Source organism: Gopherus flavomarginatus, chromosome 3 (genome assembly GCF_025201925.1).
Source record: "Gopherus flavomarginatus isolate rGopFla2 chromosome 3, rGopFla2.mat.asm, whole genome shotgun sequence".
Lineage (NCBI taxonomy): Eukaryota > Metazoa > Chordata > Testudines > Testudinidae > Gopherus > Gopherus flavomarginatus.
In genome coordinates, this window is record NC_066619.1 from 1958381 (window position 1) to 1985416 (window position 27036).

The window sequence follows — 27036 nt, forward strand, 5'->3', positions numbered from 1 at the left end:
TTGTGCAAAGCAACGTGAAGGTCTTTCACCTTCAGTACAAGAAGCCCCAGCACACAGTGCCCCAAGTTCGGCCGACCCCCAGGAGCTGTAGTCTCCAGCGCCCGCTGCTCCACATTACAGATCGTGGGGGCTGCAGGCCCTGAGGCTGGACTCTGGGGGGCTGGGTTAGGGTGCCCTGAAACCGAGACTGGCAGCCTGCCTCACTGCACTCCAGCTGAGCGGTGCGCGGTGCGCGGTGCTGCTGATCAAGCCCTGAAGAAGTGCGGTCTCCTTTTGGCCACTGCTGATCTAGTGCAGCCTGACAGAAGCAAGGGCGCAGTCCTGGGCACCCCACGCTGAGACGTGCACGGTTCGGGGTGTGAACAGGTGGCGTTTGCTGGGCTTGCACGGGGGCACCCGGCTGCGGGGAGGGGGGCACCTCCCGCACCAGGCAGACACGGAGCCCGTGCGAGGACGGGAGGCTCCTACAGCTCTGCCCGCGGCACGTCCCACTCCGGCACCCCCCGCCCAGGGCAGCTCACGGCCAAACCAGCGCGTCAGTCTCCGAGGTGCCCCCGGACTAACGGGGCTGCCGCTGGATCCCCACACGGCGGGGCTCCGGCTCCGCTTCCCAGCCGGGCGGGAGCGGGTCTGGCCCGGGCCCGGATTCCCTGCAGCGGCGCGAGCCTCCGCGCTCCCCCTTCGCCCGGCGGCTGCCCCGTCCGGGGTGCGCGGCTCGGCTCGGCTCGGCCCGGCCCGGCCCGGCCCGGCTCGGCTCGCTTCCCGGGGGCAGGTGCCCGCGGCCGGGCACGGAGCGGCTGAACTCCCCGGGCGCGGCCCGCACCAGCCCCCCAGCCCCGGCGCCGCGAACCCCGCGAGCTCCCGCCCTTACCGGCCGCTCCAGCTCCGGCCTCGGCTCCGGACACACACCGCGGGCGGGGCTTCCGCACGGCCCCTCCCCTGAGCGCTGAGAGACCGGGACCGCCTCTGTACCCCACTGCCCCCCACCTGCCCCCTGTCCCCATCACCCCTCCCCCACCTGTCCCCCTCTCCCCGCCCTGACCCCCATCAGCCCTCCTCCCCATGTCCTCATCACCCCTCCCTCACCTGTCCCCATGTCCCCTCCCTGACCCCCATCAGCCCTCCCCCACCAGCCCCCATCACCCCTTCCTCACCCCTCCCCCATGGCCCCGCCCTGACCCCCATCAGCCCTCCCCCACCAGCCCCCATCACCCCTTCCTCACCTGTCTCCACGTCCCAGCCCCCATCACCCCTCCCCCACCTGTCCCCCTCTCCCCGCCCTGAGCGACATCACCCCTCCCCCACCAGCCCCCATGTCCCCGCCCTCATCGCCATCACCCCTCCCCCACCAGCCCCCATCACCCCTTCCTCACCCCTCCCCCACCAGCCCCCATGTCCCCACCCTGACCCCCATCAGCCCTCCTCCCCATGTCCTCATCACCCCTTCCTCACCTGTCCCCACGTCCCAGCCCCCATCACCCCTCCCCCACCTGTCCCCATGATCCCTTCCTCACCTGTTCCCATGTCCCCGCCCTGACCCCCATCAGCCCTCCCCCACCTGTCCCCATGTCCCCATCAACCCTTCCTCACCTGCCCCATCACCCCTCCCCCCAAGGATCCCCATGACCCTCGCACTCTGGCCCCCCATCATTCCCTCACCCAGCTACCCCCTATGACCCTCCCCTTCAACCCCTGCCCTGACCCCCCATCACCTCCCCCAACTGCCCCCATGGTGCCCCATCCCCATCACCTACTCATAACCCTCCCCACTCAGCTCCCCCGTCACCTCCTCCCCAGCTGTAGCATGACCATAGGTCCCGTTTGGTCAGTGCAGTGCTGGACGTTCCAGCTTTTTTGGCATAACTGGGTGTTTGTGTGATTGTCAGTTGGGCAGAGCAAACAGGACAAATGCCCAGTTGTGCCAAAAAAGGGGGGCATGGAGAAACATCGGGGGGGCAAGTGGCAATGCCAGGCCGCAGGGCAGGCTGGCAGCCCACGGGGTGGGGGGAAAGGTTGCTCAGGCCAGCCCCGGGCAGTGTCCCGTTTTCCCTTTGGGAAATATGGTTACTCTGCCCAACTGCCTCCATGACCCGACCCTCCCCATCCCTGCTCTGACCACCCATCAATCCCTCTCCCAACTACCCTGCATAACCCCCCCCCTCCAACCCACTGTCACCCCGTGCCTGCTCCAGCCCCACTCCACTTTCCTCCAAAGCTGGTCTGGGTTGTTTGTGAGTCAGGGTACTGGCTTAGATGGCTCACCACTCTGATGCAATCTGGCTCTCCCTGTTTCCACTCCTGAGATCCACGCAGTGAATACCGTACATGCACCTGCTCACGCCCCAAGGCTCCAGGAACAGACTGCACACACATTATTCATCCCCTTGGCCACTATTTATATTTAAAAAGTATTTTACAACCAAGGAGAGACGCTTGTGGAACGCCAGGGCCAATTTCAAGGCATTAAAAACAGACATTGGTCTTGTCAAACTGCTGAAGTATTTGCAGTCAGAACCAGTTCACTAAGTGGATCATCCCTTGTGTGTCTTATGCAGCATTTGTAAGTCCCGCTTCGGCCTGTGGCCAAGTAGGGTGTGTTGTGTGCAAACCGTCTCAGAGCTGTGTCGGGTCCAGAGCTTCCCTGGTTCCTTCGCAGTTGGCCTCTTTCCTTCTCAGCACTGCAGCCCACAGCATCCCACGCTAGCGCCAGCCTGGCAGGCTGAGCCTTCTGGGATGTCAGTTTAACAATCTAAACTCTCCCCTTCGGTACCCTGGGGAGGCTAACGTCCTGAGCCATTATCCGAATCAGCGTGCTGAGGTGAGCCACAAGCCAGAGAGAGGCGGCGAGCAGTGATGGCCCTGCTCAGTTTGATTCGCCCCAGTGCACTGCATTGCTCGGTGCTACAGCTGTCTCCATGCAGCACACATCACTGTGGGGTAGGGTATGTTCCTTTCCCCAGCCCCATGTCTGAAAGCCAGTCCTGTGGTTTATAACAACTCCCCAGAGCCCAGGTGCAACTGGCCCTCTGTCTCTACTGGTGCTTAGCCCAGAGGAGGGCCATGTCCAGAGAATAAAGCCCTTCGTTAGAGGAGCATAAACAATTCCATGCAGTCTCTGTTAAAACAAGGAGCTCTGAGGAGACTAGTTCAAGTGGAAACATTACCAGCCTGTCGCAGTAACACATCCCTTCTGCCAGTTCCTCGGGGATTCTGCACAGAACCCCGTTACCGCTAACATGTGCAATGTACAGGAACCCCAGCCCAAGCAGGCACCGAAACTAGGCCTACAACCCTCTGTAAGTGGTTACAGCACCCGGCTGAGGAACTAACGGGGGTTGCTTTGTCCTGCAGGCAAGAGAGCCCCGTTCCGATGGGTTAGTAACACTGATGGGCCTGATTCTCCACTCCAGCATGCCGGCTTTACACCAGGGTAACTCCCCCGAAGCACCAGTGTGACAGACTGGAAAACCAGGCCCAGTGGCTCAGCAGCTGCAAGACTCCAGCTGTTTCTAGTCTGCCCAGGCCCGTTGCTGGTGTTCTCACAGAGCTCTCTGACCTCACACATGTCAGCTGTCTGATGGATTTGCCTTCCAACCAAAATCGAAAGAGCAGGCAAAACCATTTGGTTCAGGAAACTGCAGAGAACCTAGGGAGGTTTCTTCTAATCTTCACCCACATTGCTCAGGAGGTGAGGGAGAGAGAGAAACAGAACAAGGGGGCTGGCGTGTTAAAGAGCTGGGCAGTCAGAGGTAAGGGTGAAAACTGCACCCTCCCATCGGCCCTGTGCAGCTCATGGAGGTTCCATTTCTGCCATCAGAGGCTCTCATTCAGTTCCACTGAAGTCCATGGGAGCTGGGCGTTTGTGCTGGACCACAGAATTTGGCTGGGTCTGGTTGGAAAGCTACCTGATGATGGAGGTTCCCTTGTGAGACTGAGCCATGACCCAAGGGACCCGCAGGGAGGGATTTCCCAGCTTCACTTTAAGTGAGCAGCTCTAGCATTTGTGGAGTTCAGGAACTGAGTGTTTTGGTGCTTTTCTGTTTTAAGTCTAGAAGAAACTGCTGGTGCCTGGCTGCAAAACCTGAGAACCATGACATTTCCCAGCAGGGTGGCTCTGCAACGCAGCTCCAGGGCAGGGTAGTGCGATTGCAGGCCCCTTTCCCTAGCTGTTGTCTGGAGAGCTGACCCCTAACTTACAGCACCTCCCAAAGGCAGGGGCTGCACTTGGGGCACTGACTGTAGGCTTGGACAGGGTCACCCCCCAGCTCGGTAGGTCATTTCCCACCTCACACTCTCCAAACACCCATGTACGTTATGGACAAATGGCCGCACAATGACTTAGATTGCAAAGATTCGGGAGCTGGGGTTTGAGGCACTGGGCCCGTCACTCTTGGGGTCAGTGGAGTTGTCCCCGGGATGAATACAGCTCTGAATGCTTCATGGCATAGTTCATGACAGAAACAAGCCTCATGGATGGGATGAGCTTATACAGTTCTGCCCTCCCTCTGCCCTGACGCCGCGGTGCTCGGAGGTACGGGGGTGAGGGGATGAAGCAGTGGCATCACGGATGATCTTGGTGCATGGAGCGGGCGTTCCCCTGCATGTTCTCTCTCTCAGACCACAGAGGGATGGGGGGGGGGGGTTGGTCTGCTTTGTGCTTGCCCCTCTCAACTCCACATATTTAAGAACTTGGACTCATCCTGTTCTTTCCTCCCTGGGAGCAGCATGTGCCCTTTGGAGCAGGAGCTGGAGTTAGAGTGAGCACCTGGGTGGAAAGAGAAGGCCTGAGTCCTCCTTGGAGTAGCTGACAGGGCAGTCCTGGGTGGGTGCGGGCTGGGACGCTGTGCAGGGCACAGTTTCCTTTCTGGCTGCCCTGGTTCTTGCATTCACTTGTGTTTGTTTTTCTCACTATTGGGTGAAAACGTCCCTGTTGTGGTGAAAGGCAGTTTAGGCCGCATGTTTCTCCCAGACATAATGAGCGCGCCGAAGCCGTGCTGATGGGAGAAGGCGTAGCCGGAGCGACGGGTGCTGGTACGGCGCAAGCGTGTCTTGGGCAAGGGAGGCGGCGGCTGCTTCTTGGCCGCTCTGATCTTGCGTAGGACCTGAAATCAGAAAACATCCCGCTCAGCAGGTGGGAGAGACAGCTGGGCTTGGAACGGCCTTCTGCTCAGGACACATTCCACAGCCCTGCTGCTTCGCAGGCAGAAGCAGGTACCTGCAGAGGCTTTAGCTGGCATGAAGGCAGTAACCAGGCAGTGTACAAACAGTTCCTAGCAGCCCCTTGCTCCTACAAGGCAGGGCTATCAAATATCAGCCCCAGGGCGTCTTTTCAGAGCCAGACTGGCTATAGACACAGGGCCCATGTGAGCACACAAAGCTGGAGCTCTGGCTGGGGCAGCAGTGGCAGGGTCTGGAGAAATGCTGACCCCCGGCACCTCCTGACCTCTCTCAGGGTCAGGCTTTATCTAGGTCCCAGCTTGGCAGCCAGCTGGGACCCCTCCCCAGCCAGAACAGCCTCTCAGCAGGCAGCTCATGTCCCATGTGGGGAGCCAGGCCCAAGCCATAGCCTGGAGCTGGGATTCTGAGATCCCCTGCCAAGGACAGGGCACTGCTCGGAGAGCCTGGGCCAGGCCCGTGTCCAATACTGTAGTTCAATAAACTAGTAAACCCACGAACACCAGTCAGCCCATCCGAAGCAGCGAGAACCAGCTAAGCTCTGCAGGGAGGTTTGAATGGGCAGGGAGGGATAGCTCAGTGGTTTGAGCATTGGCCTGCTAAACCCGGAGGTGTGAGTTCAATCCTTGAGGGGGCCATTTAGAGGTCTGGGGGGAAAAATCTGTCAGGAGACTGGTCCTGTTTTGAGCAGGGGGTTGGACTAGATACCTCCTGAGGTCCCTTCCAACCCTGAGATTCTATGAATGTGTCCTCCAGGACGGCACCTCTTCTGTCTCTCTAGCTGATGGTTTTCTGTGGAACCATCACTCTAGTCCTTAGCAGCAGAGAATCGAGCTGAGTCACCGCCCCTTCCCACAGGGCCTCTGGGGAGCTTGGCTGGGACCATGGGCATGATCAAGTGGTGTGGCCTTGCTCAAGGATGTTGTGCCTTAACGCTGGTAGAGCGCAGGAAGAAGAGAAACACTGGGGCGCAGCAGCATCTAGCAAACGGCTCCGGTCAGCAGCGAAGCAGAGCATCACCTGCAGCCTTCTTGGAGGGGTTCTCCTCTCCAGGAGAGTCCTTCACACTACTGTGGCATGGTCTGCGTGCTCAGGGCCGCCCAGAGGATTCAGGGGGTCTGGGGGAAAGCAATTTTGGGGGCCCCTTCCATTAAAAAAGTTGCAACACTATAGAATACTATATTCTCTTCGAAGCCCCTCTGGGGCCAGGGGCAAATTGCCCCACTTGCACCTCCCTCTAGGAGGCCCTGAGCATGCTCTCCTCACTACTGCAGCCCTCCCCTGCCTCCCGGCAGAAGGAACAGCCCCACCTCTGCTTCCTATTCCCTGGGTGGGGAGGGCGGCTGGTTCCGGAGGAGTGTGTGAATGTTAGCAGAAGAGGAAGCAGGTCCCTTCAGCCAGCAGAACCCAAGCAGACGTGTGTGTCTGGGAGGCCGGGCCGGAGACTGCACACCTGCACTGCAGTAGCAGGGGGTGGCTCTGCTGGCTGTGAAATGCACGGCTGCTTTGTCACCAAGCCACAACACTTAAACCCTGCACCTAAAAATAGCCCTGCTTCCCCAGTCCCCCCACGCCCAGATCAGTCTAATCCATGTCTCAGTAAAGTCAGGCTGCAGACGGTCTGAACTGTGCCAAACCCTTCTTCCCGACCAGGGCTCCAGGCGCAAGTCCAGAATCCCAGGCCCCTGGACACTGCCTGCGAAGCAGGCTGAGGGGGGCTGTGACAGCCGAGGTCAGGCTCCTGCTCTGTATCCCCTTACTTTGTCACTGATGGTTGGCATTAGCTGAGACTTCAGAAACCGACCGCCAACCACCGGCAGCACACACAGAATGATGCTGAGGAAGATCACCAGCCACACATTGGGTTGACTGAGGGTGTTTCGAGCTGTCCCTAAAAAAACAAGAGCACAGTAAAAGCCATGACAGCAGCAGTAGCAGGCACTTCCATTCATACAGATCCCAAAGCACTCTGCTGGCACACTGGAATATGCAAATTACACCCAAAGATCGTGTTACCCCCCAGTGACACCCAGCCCAAGCAGAGCTGGGACTTGCAGTGGTTAGAGCACACAGCAGCAATAATGCACCAGTCTGAGACAGCAGGCGAAGGATAATCCAATTGCAGAGAGGGGCTAGGGAGGCAGAAAGGAATGACCGGAACTGGAGTTTGCTGGATGCCAGTGTTATCAGCTTGTCACTTTATAAAAAGTCCAGGGACCTTCAATGACTGCCATGGGTCAAGATCTCCTCCATAGATACTCATCCTCCAGCAGCCCCCCCTACCCAGGGCATTAGCTCTGCAGGAATGCCAAGGGAGAGCCCCACCTGCTGAATCACCGGCACCATTCCCTGAAGCACTGGGCTACCGACTTGAAGAGCAGAAGGACCGTGGTCCTGCGGGAATCTCCACAGCCTTCTAGTTAAATGGTTGCCTGCCTCCCAGCGGTGTGTTGGGTTTGCTCAGTTTCCCTAGAGAGCCTGTAGCAGGCTGCTAGGGAAACGTCCACCCGCTGCTCAGTCAGTCCTACCTAAGCCAGGCAGAGGCAATGCTTGACCCTCTTCTATAAAAATACCAGCTCAAAGCCATTGGAACAAAGCTTGTCCCCAAGACATTCCAAGAACTTTTTGGAATTTTTTTCGTATGACTTTTCCAACAGATGCCGAGGCAGTTAAAGTCCCCCATTGCTGTCAGGTCTTGTGTTTTGGATATTTCTGTTATTTGTTCTAGAAGTGCCACATCCACATCCTCCTCCTGATTCGGTGGTGTATATAGACTCCCTCTCCCATGACATCATTCCTATTTCCCCTCCTTTTATCATTACCCAGAGACTTCCAGCTGGTCTGCCTCTCACCTCCGCCTGGATCTCACAACAAGCGTATAGATTTTTTATATATAATGCAACCTCTCCACCCTTTCCTGCCTGTCCTTCCTGAACAAGTTGTTCCGCTCTGTACCAACAGTCCAGTCATGAGACCTTCCCCACCAAGTCTCTATGATGCCAACTGAGTCATACTTTAGCTTATGTACTAATATTTCCAGTTCATCCTGTTTCTTCCCCAGACTCCTTGCATACGCGTGTCAAAATCTAAGATGCTGAGCAGATTCCACCACTGATTTCCCTCTCATTGTACCTATGACTCTATTGTAATTTTCCATGTCGCCTCAACGTCTAGCTCTGTTACAGTCACCTTATCTCCTAGGCAGCTAAGTGCAGATGGGCAGAATGGAGCTGGTGACTTCTCTCATCCAAAGAACAGAGCCCGGAGGAGTTAAGGAGCTTGTGACACTGGAGTGCGTGTCAGCCAAAACGCTGACTGGAGACTGGAACCAACAAACCTCAGGGCTTCCAAAACGACAAGATGCTCCCAGCTGAGCTCTATTCATGCTGGATGCAGAGAGGTGTTGGAGCTGGTGGGATTATTTGAAGCAAATATCTTCTCTGAGGCTATAGCCCCTCCTCCTGCTCATGACCTGTCCCCGGACGAACTCATTCCGATGATGCTGTTCACTGGTTGCACGTGCTCACAGGCACTTATGCAAAATAACGTCCGTCAGAGGCTGGCTCACAAATCATTCATCTCCAGCATTCATTTGCTATTTTGATGGGTGACTGCACACTAAAGTCACATAGCATAGCTTCTCTCCCTGACCGGGTGACCACACTTCGATACCTTCTGGTACCAATACACCAGCTTGTTCACATATGAACAAACATATTTGCACAGAAAAATTCCCCAAATATTTGTGGGGCCCAAACTCCACCCAGCTGAATGTTGGAGAAGACATATAAATAAGAGGCTGCATTAAATCCTATTCAATGGATTTATTTGGAGGAGCATTTGCAGATATAGGTATAGGGCATGTGCACATATATGGTATGCATGAGTGTGCACCATGCGCTGGTGAATGGGCACATGAACATGTGTATGCACAAGTGGACACCAGAGAAAAATGAACATGTACTGTAGTGTGGTGTAAATACCCGATGGTGACAAATAAGATCAACTGCGTGTTATTGCCGCTGTGGGCACTTCCTCGGTACATCCTGGCTGTACTTCAGGCCACTCGGAGCCGCAGCCCTGTGCGGGAGCTGCCCCAATGCTTACCAATGAAAGGGAAGGAGGCTGTGAAGATCAGGTACATGCCGTCACTGTACATGGTGAAGATGATGGCAAAGTAAACGGAAAGGCTGCCCCAGATGAAGAACTGGTTCACAGCTGTCCAGTAGGCAGTGTCCAGCCCGATCTGAAAGGGTAAATCAGTGCAGCGGAGCTCAGTGGCTTTAACAATCCCACATCCAGGTGCCAAAGACAGGCAGGCAGAGAGGGCTGCTCCCCTGTGTTGTCCCCCACCCGCCAGGGTGGAACGTGTTCTGCCACCTGTCTCGTTTAGTCAGCAGGTTGCTGTGGCGAGGTCCCGCCCCGAGAAGAAAGGCTGTGCGCTCCTGGCCATTCACAGGAGACGGTGCTGGCTCCCTGTGGTTACCAGGCCATCAGGAAATAGGGGGAGGATCCAGTAAGACCCCGAAATAGGGGGAAAGCCTCAGGCTGTGGAGCTGAGAGGAACTCACCATTTTTTGCAGCCATTTCACTCGTCCTATCAGCACTGCTTCACCCTGACCCAACCCGAGTCTCAGCACAGCACTGGCTAAACTTTGCCAGCCTGGTCCAATGAGACCAAGATCACAGCACCAGAGACATGTCAGGCGGGAAGGGACCTGGAGAGGTCCCCTAGTCGAGCCCCCTGCACTCAGGGCAGGGCTCAGTATTATCTAGACTGTCCCTGACAGGTGTTTGTCCAGCCTGCTCTTACAGTGACAGAGATTCTATAACCTCCCTGGGCAATTTATTCCAGTGTTTAATCACCCTGACAGTTAGGAAGAATCCTAGATTGGGGGGGGGCGGGCTGTAGCTTTTTTGCCGCTCCAAGCACAGCAGTCAGGCAGCCTTCGGCGGCTTGCCTGTGGGAGGTCCCCGGTCCCGTGGATTCGGAGGTTTGCCTGCGGGAGGGCCGTTGGGCCTGCAGCTTCAGCATACCCGCCACCAAATTGTCGCCGAATCCACGGGACTGGGGACCTCCCACAGGCAAGCCACCGAAGGCAGCCCAACGGCCGCCCTCACAGGGACTGGCAGGGTGCCCCCTGCGGCTTGCCGCCCCAGACCCGCACTTGGAGTGCTGGTGCCTGGAGCCACTGCTGATCCTAGAACCACAGGACTGGAAGGGACTAAAGGGTCATCCAATCTAAATGTTTCCTAATGTCCAACCTAAATCCCCCTTACTGCAATTCAAGCTCATTGCTTCCTGTACGGTTCTCAGTGGATAAGGAAAACAATCACCCCCCTCTTTAGAGCAACTTTTTACATGCCTGAAGTCTATTATGTCCCCCCTCAGTCTTGTCTTCTCCAGACTAAACAAACTCAGTTTTTTCAATCTTCCCTCACAGCTCATGTTTTCTAAATGGTTAATCTTTTCTGTTGCTCTTCTCTGGACTCTCTCCTATTTGGTTACATATTTCGCCAAGTGTGGTGCTCAGAACTGGACACAAGACTCCAGCTGAGGCTGTTTATCAGCACAGAGCAGAGCGGAAGAATTACTTCTCGTGTCATGTTTACAACACTCCTGCTAATACATCCCAGAACGATGTTTGGGTTTTTTGTAACTCCGTTACACTGCTGACTGATATTTCGTTTGTGATCCACTTTTACCCCGCAGAGCCCTTTCCGCAGGGCTCCTTCCTAGGCAGTCATTGCCCATTCTGTACGTAGGCAACTGATTGTTCCTTCCAAGTCTTTGCATTTGTCTTAATTTAATTTCATCCTATTTATTTCAGACCATTTCTCTAGTTTGTCCAGATTCTAAACCTGTCCTCCAAAGCACTTCCAGCCCCTCCCAGCTTGGCATCGTCCACAAACTTTATAAGCGAACTCTAGTGCCATTATCCAGGCCATGTATGAAGCTATCAAACAGAAACGGAACCATGGCAGATCCCTGTGGGACCCCACTCAATATGTCCTTCCAGTTTGACTGTGAACCATTGATAAATATTCTCTGAATACAATTTTCCAACCAGTTGTGCATCCAGCTGGTTAAATTCAATAAAGTAAGTTCATCTAGGCTGTGTGTCCCTAGTTTGCTCATGAGACGGTCACGTGAGACAGTATCAAAAGCCTTACTAAAGTCAAGATACATCACATCTACTACTTCCCCCCCAAGATCCATGGGGCTTGTTTCTACATCCACAGACTGCAGAGGTGAAAGTCATCCACCTAGTGCAGACACCACTGCCGTGTAAACAGACAGTTGATACACAACTGTGTGCCTCATTCCCACCTGTAAAATGGGGACCAGAATGCTCCTCCTCTCCCACTCCAGTCTGTGTTGTCCATCTGAGCTGTAAACTCCCCCACACAGGAGCTGTCCCTCACTACAGCCGCTGTACTGAAAAGACTTTCACACGAACAGTGCCACTGAAGAACTGAGCAACTCACATGTGTCTAGTTAAAGCTTTGCAGGGTTGGGGCCTGAGCATACGTACGGCACCTAACACAATCCAGTTGGGGCTTGAGCATATGTACAGCACCTAACACAATCCGGTCTCAATCCCAGTTGGGGCATCCAGGCACTACCATAATAAAATAAATAAGTAAATAATAATGCCAACAGAGATGCATTACTTGCACAGAGACCACGATCAGCAGGCAGGTCTGGGCCATCAGTGCGAAGGACTGGTAGTCAGCAATGGCTTTCCCGTCGCTTCTCACGGTGTCGTACATGGCCCCATAGGGGATGAAGAAGAGAATGAGGGAGCTGTAGATCCCGTGCAGCACGCACTTGACAAATTCGATCTTGTTAAAGTAGAGATTCTGCTGCCCGGGTTCATAGAGGTGAGGAAACTGCATGCTCCAGCGGTCATCCACGTCCTGGGAACAGAGGGGAGAGGCTAGCAGCCCAACAGTGACACGGACCCCCCCCCCCGGGGCACCACTCAGCCCCAGCACACCACTCAGCCATGCTGCCCAACAGGTCACATCATCAGAGCACTCGGGCGTGTTCTCCAAGGTGGGTTTTACCTTCCCAGTGCTGAGGAGAAGGATAAATGGGGGTCACACGCCTTACAAGGCACGCTCCAGCCCAATGTCCAGGACTGTCTGACGTGGAGCCCTGAGCCTGTGAGCCACTGGACGTCTCTCAAGTTCCCACATGTTTAGCCTCTGCAATGCAGGTAGGGTCAGGCTGATATATTGCTGGGGCAAAGACAGCAAATGCAGCTCTGAAGGACTGAGACAAGTGCTCCGTAGGAAACGCTCCACAGAAAGGGGTCAGCATAGAGGGCCTGGCCTGGAGACCCCCATGAGCACTGGCTATGGCCATCACACCAGATGGTGATTAAGGGCATTGTGAGCATTAACCCATCTCTTTGGTCTGCAGGGGCCTGGTCCATTCGTAGTATTGAGAACATGAAGGCCATGAGGCCCCAGGGCAGCGAGTTGGGGCTCGGGTTTTCCGGGTGAAGAAAAGAAGGCACTATGCGGAGAGGGGAAGAGGGAGCATGTTAAAACCAGAGTCGGAGAGTAAGGGCAAGGAGGAGAAGGGAAATCTGTGCATTCTCCAGGAGGTCGGACTAGCAATAGCCTATGGGTAGCTTTGGTCAAGTTCAAGGTGAACAGGACTCAGGATGTTCTTAACAGTGCAAATGAGTCACACTAGAAAATACTCAGAGTCTGTGACATAAGAATATAAAAACGGCCAGACTGGGTCAGACCAAAGGTCCACCTAGCCCAGTATTCTGTCTGCTGACAGCGACTGGTGCCAGGTGCTTCAGAGGGAATGAATATGACAGGGGAGTTTCAATCAGAGCCGTAACAAGGAATTTTTGCGCTCGATGCGAGGGCTGGCTCCAGGCTTTTCGGCGGCAATTCGGCGGCAGGTCCCTGTGTCCCTCTCAGAGGGAAGGACCTGCCACCGAATTGCCACCGCTGCTTCATTCATTCATTTGTCCCTGGCCAAAATTCCCCACCTCAATGTTACATGTGCACTTGTTAGTCACCAGCCTTCACCTCAGAGGCAGTTGCATGTACATGATTGTAAAGTGCTTACAAATATTGGTTATCGGGCCAAATCTTGAAGCCATTGTTTAATCCTTCGTCAAGGAAGATTAAGGACTGATTCAGGCTTCGGGTCCAGGTCCAGCAGGATGTGAATATTCTCCCATTAGGCCAGGGTTGCAGAGGGCACCTTTTCCATTATCGTCGCTAACAGTACAACCCAGAGGGCTCCAGCCATGCTCAAATCAGGGCCATGCATGCAAGATAAGACAGAATCGGCTCCCACACACTTCAGGACTGTGCTCTGCGCTCTACTCATGGCAGGGAAATTGCTGCAGTTCCTAGCACAGGTTTTATTCACCTACTTCCTGTCCAGAAGGGATCACAGAACTGAGCCAAAGAATCCAGGAATAACCCCCCTAGAAGTGAGCCTGGATATTCACAGTAAACGGTACCTGGTCAAAGAGGCTCATTCCTAGCACCGGGAGGGAGGTATACACCAGATTGTAGAGGGTTATGAACCACTGATCATACACGGTCTAGAAGAGAGTAGAGAGGTCGGTTAGCAAATGGAAGCCTCTGTTCATCTGTAACGGCAACCAATGACCCCGGCCCTCTGTCAGTCTTTTACATCTTCATTCACAGAAGGTGCCGTGCCATTCGGCCAGAGCAGAGGGCCAGCCTAAGGGCCATGCCCGGGACACTGAGCTCCCGCCAAGCCATGCAGAAAGGGCACAAACTGTCGCAAAACAATTCCTTTGCTGTTCACGTTTCAAAATTCAATCTGTGACACAAACAGCCCCTCTCCAGGCTGCTGCAGGCAACTGAAAAGTAAATGGCACTCACTGGCCTTGGCCCAGCACTGAGAAACTGCTGGGCAGTTCTGGAATATTGAGCCAAAATCATGCAGCTTCCTTTAAAAGAACAAATAAATGAATAAAAAGCTCCAAAAATGTACACTGAAGAAAATATATAATACATATAATTAAACACAAATGATCTGAAGTACAGAATTCTCTGGGCTCTCCCGTTTTCAGATTACGATGATTATTTATTATGTTTATTATGAGTCACACCAGGATTGGGTCCTGCTCGTGCTAGGCACGTTACAAACACAGAGCGGACAGGCTCTGCCCCGGAGAGCTTGCAATCTAAGCTATGAGTTACCACCACTCCCAATGGAGACAGGGTGATCACTCTAGTTCTAGCTGCATGAAAGCGAGGAAGGAGAGCATGTAACAGTTGTAACTTGGAACAAGGCTGTTTGAACAGACCTATCAGGTTCACAGAGTCACAGACGCAGGGCTCTTTATTGGTTAAACCCCAGTGATGTGAATCAGTTAGAGACTCCCACACCTGTATCTGTATGAGGGGAACACATTCATGCTACAACAGACTGAGCCCTGATAATGCTTTGGGGATGAGCAGGAAGAAGGGATTTGAGGGCCGTGCCCCCGTCACTGCAGGATTTGGCCCTTTCTTGGTGGCAGTTAGCCGTGTTTAGTGACTGGGGCAGTGCAGAATGTGTCATGAATGGGGGAAGTGAAATTACATTTTGTTTTTAAAAAATTTTGAGCTGAGTTTCAACCTGATGCAAATTAAATCCCCCACAGCAGACACTTCTCAAAACCAGGATTTCTCTTATCAGAGAAATGCTGTCAGGATCAGGACTGTGACGATACTATCAGGAACCAGTGAAATGCTATGACTTTAGGGACAGCGCAACTGTACATTAATTGTTCTGAACTTCTACAAGTTACATAAGAACATAAGAACGGCCATGCTGGGTCAGACCAAGAGTCCATCTAGCCCAGTACCATGTCTTCCCACAGGGGCTAGTGCCAGGTATCCCTGAGGGAGTGAACAGAACAGGGAATCATCATGTGATCCATCCCCTGTCGCCCATTTCCAGCTTCTGGCAAACAGGCTAGGGACACCATCCCTGTCCATCCTGGCTAATAGCCATTGATGGACCCATCCTCCATGAATTTATCTAGTTCTTTTTTGAACCCTGTTATAGTCCTGGCCTTCACAACATCCTCTGGCAAAGAGTTCCACAGGCCGATTGTGCATTGCGTGAAGAAATACTTCCTTTTGTTTGTTTTAAACCTGCTGCCTATTAACTTCATCAGGTGACCCCTGGTTCTTGTGTTATGAGAAGGAGTAAATAACACTTCCTTATTTATTTTCTCCACACCAGTCATGATTTTATAAATGTCTCTATCATATCCCCTTAGCCGTCTCTTCTCTAAGCTGAAAAGTCCCAGTCTTATTAATTACTCCTCATACAGAAGCTGTTCCATACCCCTAATCATTTTTGTAGCTCTTCTGTACCTTTTCCAATGCCAATATATCTTTTTTGAGACGGGGTGACCACATCTGCAGACAGTATTCAAGATGTGGATGAACTATGGATTTATATAGGGGCATTACCTGTCCTTTTCCTAATGATTCCCAACATTCTGTTAGCTTTTTTAACTTTCACTGCACCTTGAGCAGACGTTTTCAGAGAACTATCCACAAGGACTTCAAGATCTCTTTCTTGAGTGGTAACAGCTAATTTAGACACCATCATTTCATAGAATCATAAAATATCAGGGTTGAAAGGGACCTTAGGAGGTATCTAGTCCAACACCCTGCTCAAAGCAGGACCAATCCCCAACTAAATCATCCCAGCCAGGGCTTTGTCAAGCTGGGCCTTAAAAACTTCTAAGGAAGGAGATTCCACCACCTCCCTAGGGAACCCATTCCAGTGCCTCACCACCCTCCTAGTGAAAAAGTTTTTCCTAATATCCAACCTAGACCTCCCCCACTGCAACTTGAGACCATTGCTCCTTGTTCTGTCATCTGCTACCACTGAGAACAGTCTAGATCCATCCTCTTTGGAACTCTCTTTCAGGTAGTTGAAAGCAGCTATCAAATCCCCCCCTCACCCTTCTCTTCTGCAGACTAAACAATCCCAGTTCTCTCAGCCTTTCCTCATAAGTCATGTGCTCCAGCCCCCTAATCATTTTTGTTGCCCTCCGCTGGACTCTTTCCAATTTTCCCACAACCTTCTTGTAGTGTGGGGCCCAAATCTGGTCACAGTGCTCCATGAGGCCTCACCAATGTCAAATAGAGGGGAATGATCATGTCCCTCGATCTGCTGGCAATGCTCCTACTTATACAGCCTAAAATGCCATTAGCCTTCTTGGCAACAAGGACACACTGTTGACTCATATCCAGCTTCTCATCCACTGTAACCCCTAGGTCTCATAGACTCATAGACTCATAGGTCAGAAGGGACCAATCTGATCATCTAGTCTGACCTCCTGCACAAGGCAGGCCACAGAACCCCACCCATCCAATTTTATAACAACCCCTATCCCAGGACCGAGTTATTGAAATCCTCAAAAATGGTTTGAAGACCTCAAGCTGCAGAGACACCACCAGCAAGCGACCCGTGCCCCACGCTGCAGGGGAAGGCAAAAAACCTCCAGGGCACCTGCCAATCCGCCCTGGAGGAAAATTCCTTCCCGACCCCAAATATGGCAATCAGCTAAACCCTGAGCATGAGGGCAAGAGTCACCAGCTAGCACCCAAGAAGGAATTCTCCGCAGCAACTCAGTACCCATCGCATGCAACATCTCGCCGCAGACCATTGAGCAGACCTGTCTGGTGGTAATTCAAGATCAATTGCCCAAATTAACAATTCTATCATAACATCCCCTCCATATACTTATCAAGCTTTGTCTTAAAGCCAGGAAAGTCTTTTGCCCCTACTACTTCCCTCGGAAGGCTATTCCAGAACTTCACTCCCCTAATGGTCAGAAACCTTCGTCTAATTTCAAGTCTAAACTTCCTAATATCCAGTTTATACCCATTCGTCCTTGTGGCTACATTAGTACTAAACTTAAATAATTCCTCTCCCTCCCTAACGTTAACCCCCTTGATATATTTATATAGGGCGAGCATATCCCCCCTCAGCCTTCTTTTGGCCAGGCTAAACAAGCCAAGCTCTTTGAGTCTCCTTTCATAAGGCAGTTTTTCCATTCCTCGGATCATCCTCGTAGCCCGTCTCTGAACCTGTTCCAGTTTGAATTCATCCTTCTTGAACATGGGACACCAGAACTGCACACAGTATTCCAGATGGGGTCTCACCAACGCCGTATACAACGGTACTAACACATCCTTATCCTTGCAGGAAATACCCCGCCTGATGCATCCCAAAATCGCATTTGCTTTTTTAACAGCCGTATCACATTGGCGACTCATAGTCATCCTGCTATCAACCAGTACCCCAAGGTCCTTCTCTTCCTCCGTCGCTTCCAACTGATGCGCCCCCAACGTATATCCAAAATTCTTATTATTAATTCCTAAATGCATGACCTTGCACTTTTCACTATTGTATTTTATCCTATTTCTATTACTCCAGTTTACAAGGTGGTTCAGATCTTCCTGAATAGTATCCCTGTCCTTCTCCGTGTTAGCAATACCCCCCAGCTTCGTGTCATCCGCAAACTTTATTAGCACATTCCCGCTCTTTGTGCCAAGGTCAGTAATAAAAAGGTTAAATAAGATCGGTCCCAAAACCGATCCTTGAGGGACTCCACTGGTGACCTCCTTCCAGTCCGACAGTTCACCTCTCAATACGACCCTCTGGAGTCTCCCCTTTAACCAGTTCCTTATCCACCTTACAACTTTCATATTCACTCCCAGCTTTTCCAATTTAACTAACAGCTCCGTGTGCGGAACCGTGTCGAACGCCTTACTGAAATCTAGGTAAATTATATCTACCGCATTTCCTTTATCTAAGTAATCCGTCACCTTCTCAAAGAAGGAGATCAGATTGGTTTGGCACGATCTACCTTTAGTAAATCCGTGTTGCAATTCGTCACAATTACCATTGACCTCTATGTCCTTAACTACTTTCTCCCTTAAAATTTTTTCCAAGACCTTACATACTACAGACGTCAAGCTAACAGGCCTATAATTACCCGGATCACTCTTATTCCCTTTCTTAAAAATAGGAACTACATTAGCAATCCTCCAGTCATACGGCACAACCCCCGAGTTTATCGATCGCTTAAAAATTCTCGCTAACGGGCTCGCAATTTCACGCGCCAGTTCCTTTAATATCCTCGGGTGGAGATTGTCCGGGCCCTCCGACTTCGTCCCATCGAGCTGTTCAAGTACGGCCTCTACCTCAGTTGCAGTAATATCCACTTCCATATCCACATTCCCGTTTATCATCCCTCCATCATCACAAGGTTCCTCATTAGTCTTATTAAAAACCGAAGCAAAGTACTTGTTTAGATGTTGGGCCATGCCTAGGTTATCCTTAACCTCCATTCCATCCTCAGTGTATAGCGGCCCCACTTCTTCTTTCTTTGTTTTCTTCTTATTTATGTGGCTGTAGAACCTTTTACTATTGGTTTTGATTCCCTTTGCAAGTTCCAGTTCAATGTGGCTTTTAGCCTTCCTCACTTTATTCCTACATGTTCTGACCTCAGCAAGGTAGCTTTCTTTACTGATCCTGCCTTCTTTCCACTCCCTGTAAGCTTTCTGCTTTTGTCTAATCCCCTCTCTGAGTTGCTTGCTCATCCAGTTTGGCCTACAACTCCTGCCCATGGTTCTTTTCCCCTTTCTCGGGATGCAGGCTTCCGACAGTCTCCGCAGCTGTGACTTAAAGTAATTCCAGGCCTCCTCCACATTTAAATCCACTAATTCCTCCGTCCAATCCACTTCCCTAACTAATTTCCTTAACTCTTTAAAATTAGCCCTCGAGAAGTCAAAAACCCTAATCGCAGATCTACATTTGTTTATCCTTCCATCTAGTTTGAACTGAATCAGCTCATGATCACTCGAACCAAGGTTGTCCCCTACCACCATTTCTTCTACGAGGTCCTCACCAACACCAAGTCTAAAATGGCATCCCCTCTTGTAGGTGCTTCAACTACTTGATGAAGAAATCCATCCGCTATCACATCCAGAAAAATCTGACCCCTATTATTCGTGCAAGTACTCGTCCTCCAGTCTATATCCGGGAAGTTGAAGTCCCCCATAATCACACATTTCCCCTTTGTGTTTACTTCATTAAAGACATTAAAGAGGTCTCTATCCATATCCCAATCCGATCCCGGCGGTCTGTAGCACACCCCAAGCACTATCTCAGGGGAAGCTCTAGTTGCTTTTTTACCCAGCGTGATTTTTGCCCAGACGGACTCTGTCTTATCCATTCCATCGCATCTTATTTCGCTACATTTAATTTCATCATTGATGTACAAGGCTACTCCACCACCTTTGCCTTTCTTCCTGTCTTTTCTGAACAGCACATAGCCTTCAATACCCGTGCTCCAGTCATGAGTACTATTCCACCAGGTTTCGGTAATCCCTATAATATCCGGCTTCACTTCCTGCACGAGTAACTCCAGTTCCTCCATCTTGTTACCTAGGCTCCTCGCATTAGTGTACAAACCTTTTAATTTTCGGCGTTTGGCGTCAGTGACATTCTTTCCCCCGTCGTGCACAAACTTTCTACCACCAGCATCACCCGTTACTCTGGTTTCTACTCCACTATTCCTCCTTGGATCAAATCTTGGGGCCGCAAGGGTATCCCCGCTCACTTTGTTTACTTCCCTCTCCAGGTTATATTCCGGCGTGGAGATCTCCCGAACATTTCCCAACCATCTCCCCCAACTTTCTAGTTTAAAGCCCTCTTCTAAAGCCCTCTTTAAAGTCCTTTTCTACAGAACTGCTACCGAGCCATTCGGTCCCTAGTCTGTAACAGTGGAGATCAATATGAAAATTGAAAGGCGGATAAGGAACTGGTTAAAGGGGAGACTACAGTGGTTCGTACCGAAAGGTGAATTGTCAGGCTGGAAGGAGGTTACTAGTGGAGTTCCTCAGGGATCGGTTTTGGGACCAATCTTATTTAACCTTTTTATTACTGACCTTGGCACAAAAAGTGGGAATGTGCTAATAAAGTTTGTGGATGACACAAAGCTGGAAGGTATTGCTAACACAGAGAAGAATCGGGATATCATACAGGAAGATCTAGATAACCTTGTAAACTGGAATAATAGTAATAGGATGAAATTTAATAGTGAAAAGTGCAAGGTCATGCATTTAGGGAGTAATAAGAATTTCAGTTATAAGCTGGGGAGGCATCAGTTGGAAGTAACGGAGGAGGAGAAGGACCTCAGAGTATTGGTTGTTGATCACAGGATGACTATGAGCCGCCAATGTGATATGGCCGCTAAAAAAGCTAATGTGGTCTTGGGATGCATCAGGCGAGGTATTTCCAGCAAAGATAAGGAGGTGTTAGTACCATTATACAAGGTACTGGTGAGACCTCTTCTGGAATACTGTGTGCAGCTCTGGTCTCTCATGTTTAAGAAGGATGAATTCAAACTGGAACAGGTACAGAGAAGGGCTACCAGGATGACTGGAGGAATGGAAAACCTGCCTTATGAAAGGAGACTGAAAGAGCTTGGCTTGTTTAGCCTAACCAAAAGAAGGCTGAGGGAAGATATGATTGCTCTTTATAAATATATCAGAGGAATAAATACCACGGAGGGAGAGGAATTAATTAAGCTCAGTACCAATGTGTACACAAGAACTAATGGATATAAACTGTCTATCAGGAAGTTTAGACTTGAAATTAGATGATGGTTTCTAACCATCAGAGGAGTGAAGTTCTGGAACAGCCTTCCAAGGGGAGTAGTGAGGGCAAAAGACATATCTGGCTTCAAGGCTAATCTTGATAAGTTTATGGAGGGGATGGTATGATGAGATAGCCTAATTTTGGCAATTAATTCGTCTTTGACTACTAGCGGTAAATATGCCCAATGGCTTGTGATGGGATGTTAGATGGCCTGGGGATCTGATTTACTACAGAGAATTCTTTCCTGGATGCTGGCTGGTGAGTCTTGCCCACATGCTCAGGGTTTAGCTGATCACCATATTTGGGGTCGGGAAGGAATTTTCCTCCAGGGCAGATTGGCAGAAGCCTGGGGTGGGGGGGTTGCCTTCCTCTGCAGCATGGGGCACGGGTCACTTGCTGGAAGGTTCTCTCCACCTTGAAGTTTTTAAAGCACAGTTTGAGGACTTCAATGGTTCAGATGCAGATTTGATACAGGAGTGGGTGGGTGAGATTCTGTGGCCTGCATTGTGCAGACTAGATGATCATAATGGTCCCTTCTGACCTTGAAGTCTATAAGTCTATGATTCTTCCATCCTAAGTGCAGGACTCTGCACTTGTCCTTGTTGAACCTCATCAGATTTCTTTTGGCCCAATCCTTGTAGAGTTGGGTTATGTTTTCCAATGTACATTACTTTGCATTTATCAACACTGAATTTCACCTGCCATTTTGTTGCCGAGTCACCTAGTTTTGAGAGATCCTTTTGTAACTCTTTGCAGTCTGCTTTGGACTTAACTATCTTGAGTAATTTTGTACCTTCTGCAAATTTCGTCACCCCACTGTTTATCCCTTTCTTCAGATCTTTTATGAATATATTGAACAGCACTGGTCCCAGTTCAGATCCCTCGGGGACACCACTATTTACCTCTCTCCATTCTGAAAACTGACTATGTATTCCTAGTATCAGAGGGGTAGCCGTGTTAGTCTGGATCTGTAAAAGCAGCAAAGAATCCTGTGGCACCTTATAGACTAACAGACTTTTTGGAGCATGAGCTTTCGTGGGTGAATACCCACTTTGTCGGATGCATATTCCTACTCTGTTTCCTGTCTTTTAGCCAGCTACTGATCGATGAGATGACCTTCCCTCTTATCCCATGACAGCTTACTTTGCTTAAGAGCCTTGGGTGAGGAACCTTGTGAAGGGCTTTCCGAAAATCTAAGTACCCTATATCCACTGGATTATCCTTGTCCACATGTTCATTGATCCCTTCAAAGAATTCAGATAGATTGGAGAGGCAGGATTGCCCTTTACAAAAGCCCCAACAGATTGTGTTCGTCTATGTGTCTGATAATTCTATTCTTTACTATAGTTTCAACCAATTTACCTGGTACTGAAATCAGCCTTACCGGTCAGTAATTGCCAGGATCATCTTTGCAGCCTTTAAAAAAAATTGTGTCACATTAGCTATTCTCCAGTCATCTGGTACAGAAGTGGATTTAAGCGATAGTTTGCATACCACAATTAGTAGTTTTGCAATTTCATATTTGAGTTCTTTCAGAACCCTTGGGTGATACCACCTGGTCATTGTGACTTCTTATTTAATTTAAGAATTTGTTCAAAAACCTTCTCTAGTCACACCTCAATCTGAGGCAGTTCCTCAGATGTGTCACCTAAAAAGAACGGCCCAAGTCTGGGAATCTCCCTCACATCCTCAACCGTAAAGACTAATACAAAGAATTAATTTAAATTCTCTTCAATGGCTGTATCTTCCCTGAGTGCTCCTTTAGCTCTGATTGTTTAGCAGCTTCCTGCTTCTGATGTACTGAAAATTTTTTGGCTGTTAGTTTTTGAGTCTTTGGCTAGTTGCTCTTCAAATTCTTTTTCGCCTTCCTATTATATATATATATATATATATATATATATATATATATATATTATACTTGTACCCAAGACTTGCCAGAGCTGATGCTTCTCTCTATTTTCCTCGGTAGGATTTGACAACCAATTATTAAATAATGTCTTTTTGCTTTCAATAGCTTCTTTTACTCTGTTGGTGAGCCATGGTGGCACTTCTTTGGTCCTCTATGGGCTGGTCTACACTAGGGGGGTGGTGTCAATCTAATAAACACAACTTCAGCTACGTGAATAGCATCGCTGAAGTCGAAGTATCTTAGATCGATTTACCTTGGGTCCTCACGGCAGGGGATCGATGTCCGCGGCTCCCTCGTTGACTCCGTTACTGCCTCTCGCTCCGGTGGAGTTCCGGAGTCGATGGGGAGCGCATTCGGGGATCGATATATCGCATCTAGATGAGACATGATATATCGATCCCCGATAAATTGATCGCTATCTGCCAATAGGGCGGGCAGTCTGGACGTACCGTAAGTCAGGGATTCTCAAACTTCATTGCGCTGTGACCCCCTTCTGACAACAAAAATTACTACAAGGCCACAGGTTGGGGAACCAAAGCCTGAGCCCACCCAAGCCTCACTGCCCCGGGCTGGGGGGCCAAAGCCAAATCCTGAGCCCCACTGCCTGGTCGGGGAGAGGCAAAGCTGAACCCCAAAGGCTTCAGCGACGGGGGGAAAGAGACTGTAACCTGAGCTCCGCCGCTCAGGGCTGAAGCCAAAGCCTGAGCCCTGCCACCCTGGGCTTCGGCCGCAGGCAGTGGAGCTCAGTCTTTGGCTTTGACCCTGGGCCCCACAAGTCTAACACCAGCCCTGACACCCCATTCAAAAGGGGTCATGACCCACGGTTTGAGAACCACTGCTCTGGTTTTTGTGAGTTGGCAGCAGGGTTGTACGACAGCCATTAGGGGGCAGCAGTGATCCATCACAGGCCCCTGCGGAAGTAGCAGAAATTGCATCTGAGGCAGGTGTGGGATGCCGGCTCCTTCTGACCCTGTATCAGAAGCACTGGAGAAATGCTAACCTGCTCTCTGCTCCATTAGCAGCACACACAATAACGCTGCATTTTAGCCCCGGGGCATTTTCCTGGCCAAACATTTTCACATTATCTGCATTTCCCCTGGGCTACTGTGAAGCACCCACCGGTTCCCTGGCCTGTAGCCAGCATTAAGCGCACAGGTGCAGGGGAGGTGGGTCACAGCACATGGCTTCCCCGGGAGGCAGCTACAATCCACAGGAGATTTGGGCTTCAAATAACTTTGTGGCCTGTTGCTTAAACAAACAAAGGCAGCCATGGCATTGCCCAGCTCTGCCCCAGCATCTGCTTGAGGCCCGGCCAGGTCCCTGCCTTGACACCCCTGCCCTGCCCACAATGTGAACCAGCCCGTGAGTTTCGTTCCACCTTCTGGCAGGTTTTCCCACGTGCTCCCCTCATGAATGGAACGGCCTCCCCATCCCTGCTTCTGGATTTGCAAAACACTCGATAATTTTACATCAATTCACAAAATCCTGGTGAGCATGTGAAATTCCGTGACACCAGAGAAAAATGTCACTGGGTGGCTGCTGGCATTAAGCAGGCCTTGAGCACCCCACTTCTGTCGGCAATGGAAGCTGTGAACAGGTGAGAACAGCAGCTAGGGAAATCCACTACCAGTGCCCATGGGAAGAAGTATCCCAACCAGAAACACTGGGAATGATGACAACAGAAGAGCAATGTTTGCCCAAGGAAGGAACTGGCTTGTCTCATCATGGTTGTATTTTGCAGAGGAAGCTACTTTTGTGCACAGGATGGAGAGTCAGGAACACTGGGTTCCACTGGCTCCCTGTGTGACCTCCGACAAGTCACTCAGGACCACACTGTGAACATTATGTAGGCACTCAAAGCTGGTCCTTAGCCTTTCTATGCTTCAGTGACTCCATCAGTAAAAGGGGGTTAACTGGACTTCCCCAGAGTTCCTCACAGCGGGACGAGAAGGGGGCTCGTCAGTCCTGTCTGTAAAGTTCTTTGGGCTCCTCTGCTGGAAGACGTTCGGGCAGGAAAAGGATTATTACGAGGTCTAATATACAGTGTGACAGGAACACAGAAACTGGCCCACCTGCGCAGAGAAGCCGGAGAAGAATCCATACCAGAAATGAACTAACGTGAAGGCAAAGTTCTTATAGAAGAAGTATCTGAGGAACTTGCACATGCGGATGTAGGACCATCGTCCGTGGACTAAGAGCAGGCGTTGCAGGTAACGGAACTGTGCGAAGGAAAAGTCACTGGACAGCACAGCCTGCATCCCCTCCTGGCCACTGATCCCGACCCCAATGTGGGCAGCTGCAACAAGAGGAGAATCCAGATCAATACAATGAGAGCTTTGTTAGCACTGGTGTTTATCAGACCACCCGCTGCATGCTGGGACATGTAGTCTTTGTGGGTCACACCCGCACTTGCGCAGAGGACATTCCTGCACAGAACACAATTGGCCCACCGGTCACACTGCAGGCTGCTGAGTAACAGATTGGTTTCCGACTACTAATTTATGTATTTCCAACACGTGAGTTCATTTGTGCGCTAATGACAATGAATCTTTCCCTTGACAGTCTGTTTTCCACTAGCACAAACTCACTTTATTATATTGCCATTGCTAGAAAATGACCTTTGAGATGTGTTTAAATGCAGTGAGTGTGCATGGTTGCTCCCACTCCCAGGTGCATAATATGCTTCTATACACTAAGAACACAAGAATGGCCATACTGGGTCAGACCAACAGCCCATCTAGTACAAACCAGCCTGAGTCGTCTTACAGCCTGTGGGCATTATTAGTTCAAACATTACACAGAAAAGCCTTAATAATCACTTGCATTTATTAATCAGAGACGTATGTTCAATATGACAGCTAACGATAGAGATTTAACTAATGACACTGTTCTCGATGGCTGGGAATTCCTATGGAATAGTGAGTCGAGCAGAACTCTGAGCCCCCGTCCTCTCGTGGGGGTGGTGTTGTCTAGTGATCACTGTAACATGCTTTTCTTTACTCTTTCTGACTGTCTGCCTGACCTATCATCTCCCTGGAAGCTCCACACTTAGTCTTTTCTTTCTTAATTAAAAGGCCCCAGTTAATCAATTTGTATAAATTCACATGAGGAAGATTCGCAAGAGACTCTTTTGAATAATCTCACTTTAATTAAATCTAGTGTGAGGAATTGTTATAGTCATAAGGCACCAAATAAAGAAACAGTCCTCCTGGTCATGCCCTAAAATGCAGCCGCTGACAGGGCTGAGAGGGGTCCCATGGGTCACAAGGGGATGCTGAGACATTCACACAAAACTATACAGAACATTTACAGGTATCCAAGCTGTCTCCTTTCACACTCCTCACAGGCCTATCAGCAGCTATTAATTGCACTGCAGGAGTGCCCAGAGGCCCCTGGAATGAGGGCTGCCCCCAAGGGTCTGCAATCCCTGTAACAAGTGGGAGTGGGAAACGGGCAGAGGGACTGGGTAGGACAAGGGTAACACCGACAGGCCCACTCTGGGCGCACCCACTCAGTCCTGAGTCTTTAAAAAAAAAAAAAAAAAGGGAATATCTAAAACAAACCCACAAAGATCAGCAACCCCTGCTGGCCATGTACCCAGCTGGGAACCGATCAGGGAACTTCTCCACCCAGGGAACACCCACTTCACAACCTGCCCATTCACGCAGCTCCGATCTGGGGCTGCCAGACACCTGCAGAACAGAGTGGCTGTTTCTGCTGGCCAGGTGAACATCTTGCTGGTGAAAGGCATCCGAGTGGCAGCCCTGAAGACTGACATCCTTGTTCACACTCCAAGCTGGAACAGCCCAGACTGTGACAGTGCCAACCGCCCAGTGGCCATGCTAGCCTACTGGGGGCCTGAGGCAGGAATACCCCCTCCCCCCAGTACCAAAACAGGCAAGTTCTTGTAACGAGGAAATAGGGGCCCCCATGAGCTGCTCAGGGCCCTAAGCAATTGCTTCGTCTGCTTCCGCCTAGTGCCGGCTCTGCAACTTGCTCTCATCACCCTGCTCCGGGTCTCCTTGCCTAGGGGCGAGAGCGTGAGCTACACTCTCCAGGCCCATTCGTCCTTGCTAAGCAGGCCAGTAATAGGTCTCATTCTATCGCTATCAGCCCTGTGATGTCTCATGAAGATCACGATGGAGCCAGACTGGAGAGGAGATCTGTGATAGTTCCATGCATGCCGGGAGAGGAGAACATGAGAATGAGATCAGCCGTTAGCTCTTGCCCAGGGAGGGTCATGCTCTACTCTCTGTCATTC

At 50.8% G+C, this 27036-nt stretch overlaps 1 protein-coding gene across 2 annotated transcripts in view; it reads right to left on the reverse strand.

The window, feature by feature from the left end:
* Positions 1-2196: 2196 nt before the first annotated feature.
* LOC127046481 (phospholipid-transporting ATPase FetA-like) overlaps positions 2197-27036 on the reverse strand; it is a 137703-nt gene continuing 112863 nt past the window's right edge. The window contains exons 23-28 of one of the 2 annotated variants that reach the window (XM_050943550.1): positions 24848-25071; positions 13677-13760; positions 11851-12096; positions 9283-9421; positions 6936-7066; positions 2197-5102 (exon numbers count right to left, since the gene is read on the reverse strand). In XM_050943550.1, coding sequence (XP_050799507.1) covers positions 4887-5102; positions 6936-7066; positions 9283-9421; positions 11851-12096; positions 13677-13760; positions 24848-25071 — 1040 coding nt within the window. In that variant the 3' untranslated portion in view covers positions 2197-4886. Of the gene's footprint in view, positions 5103-6935; positions 7067-9282; positions 9422-11837; positions 12097-13676; positions 13761-24847; positions 25072-27036 lie in introns of those variants that run through there. The other variant, XM_050943551.1, reaches the window with a different exon arrangement.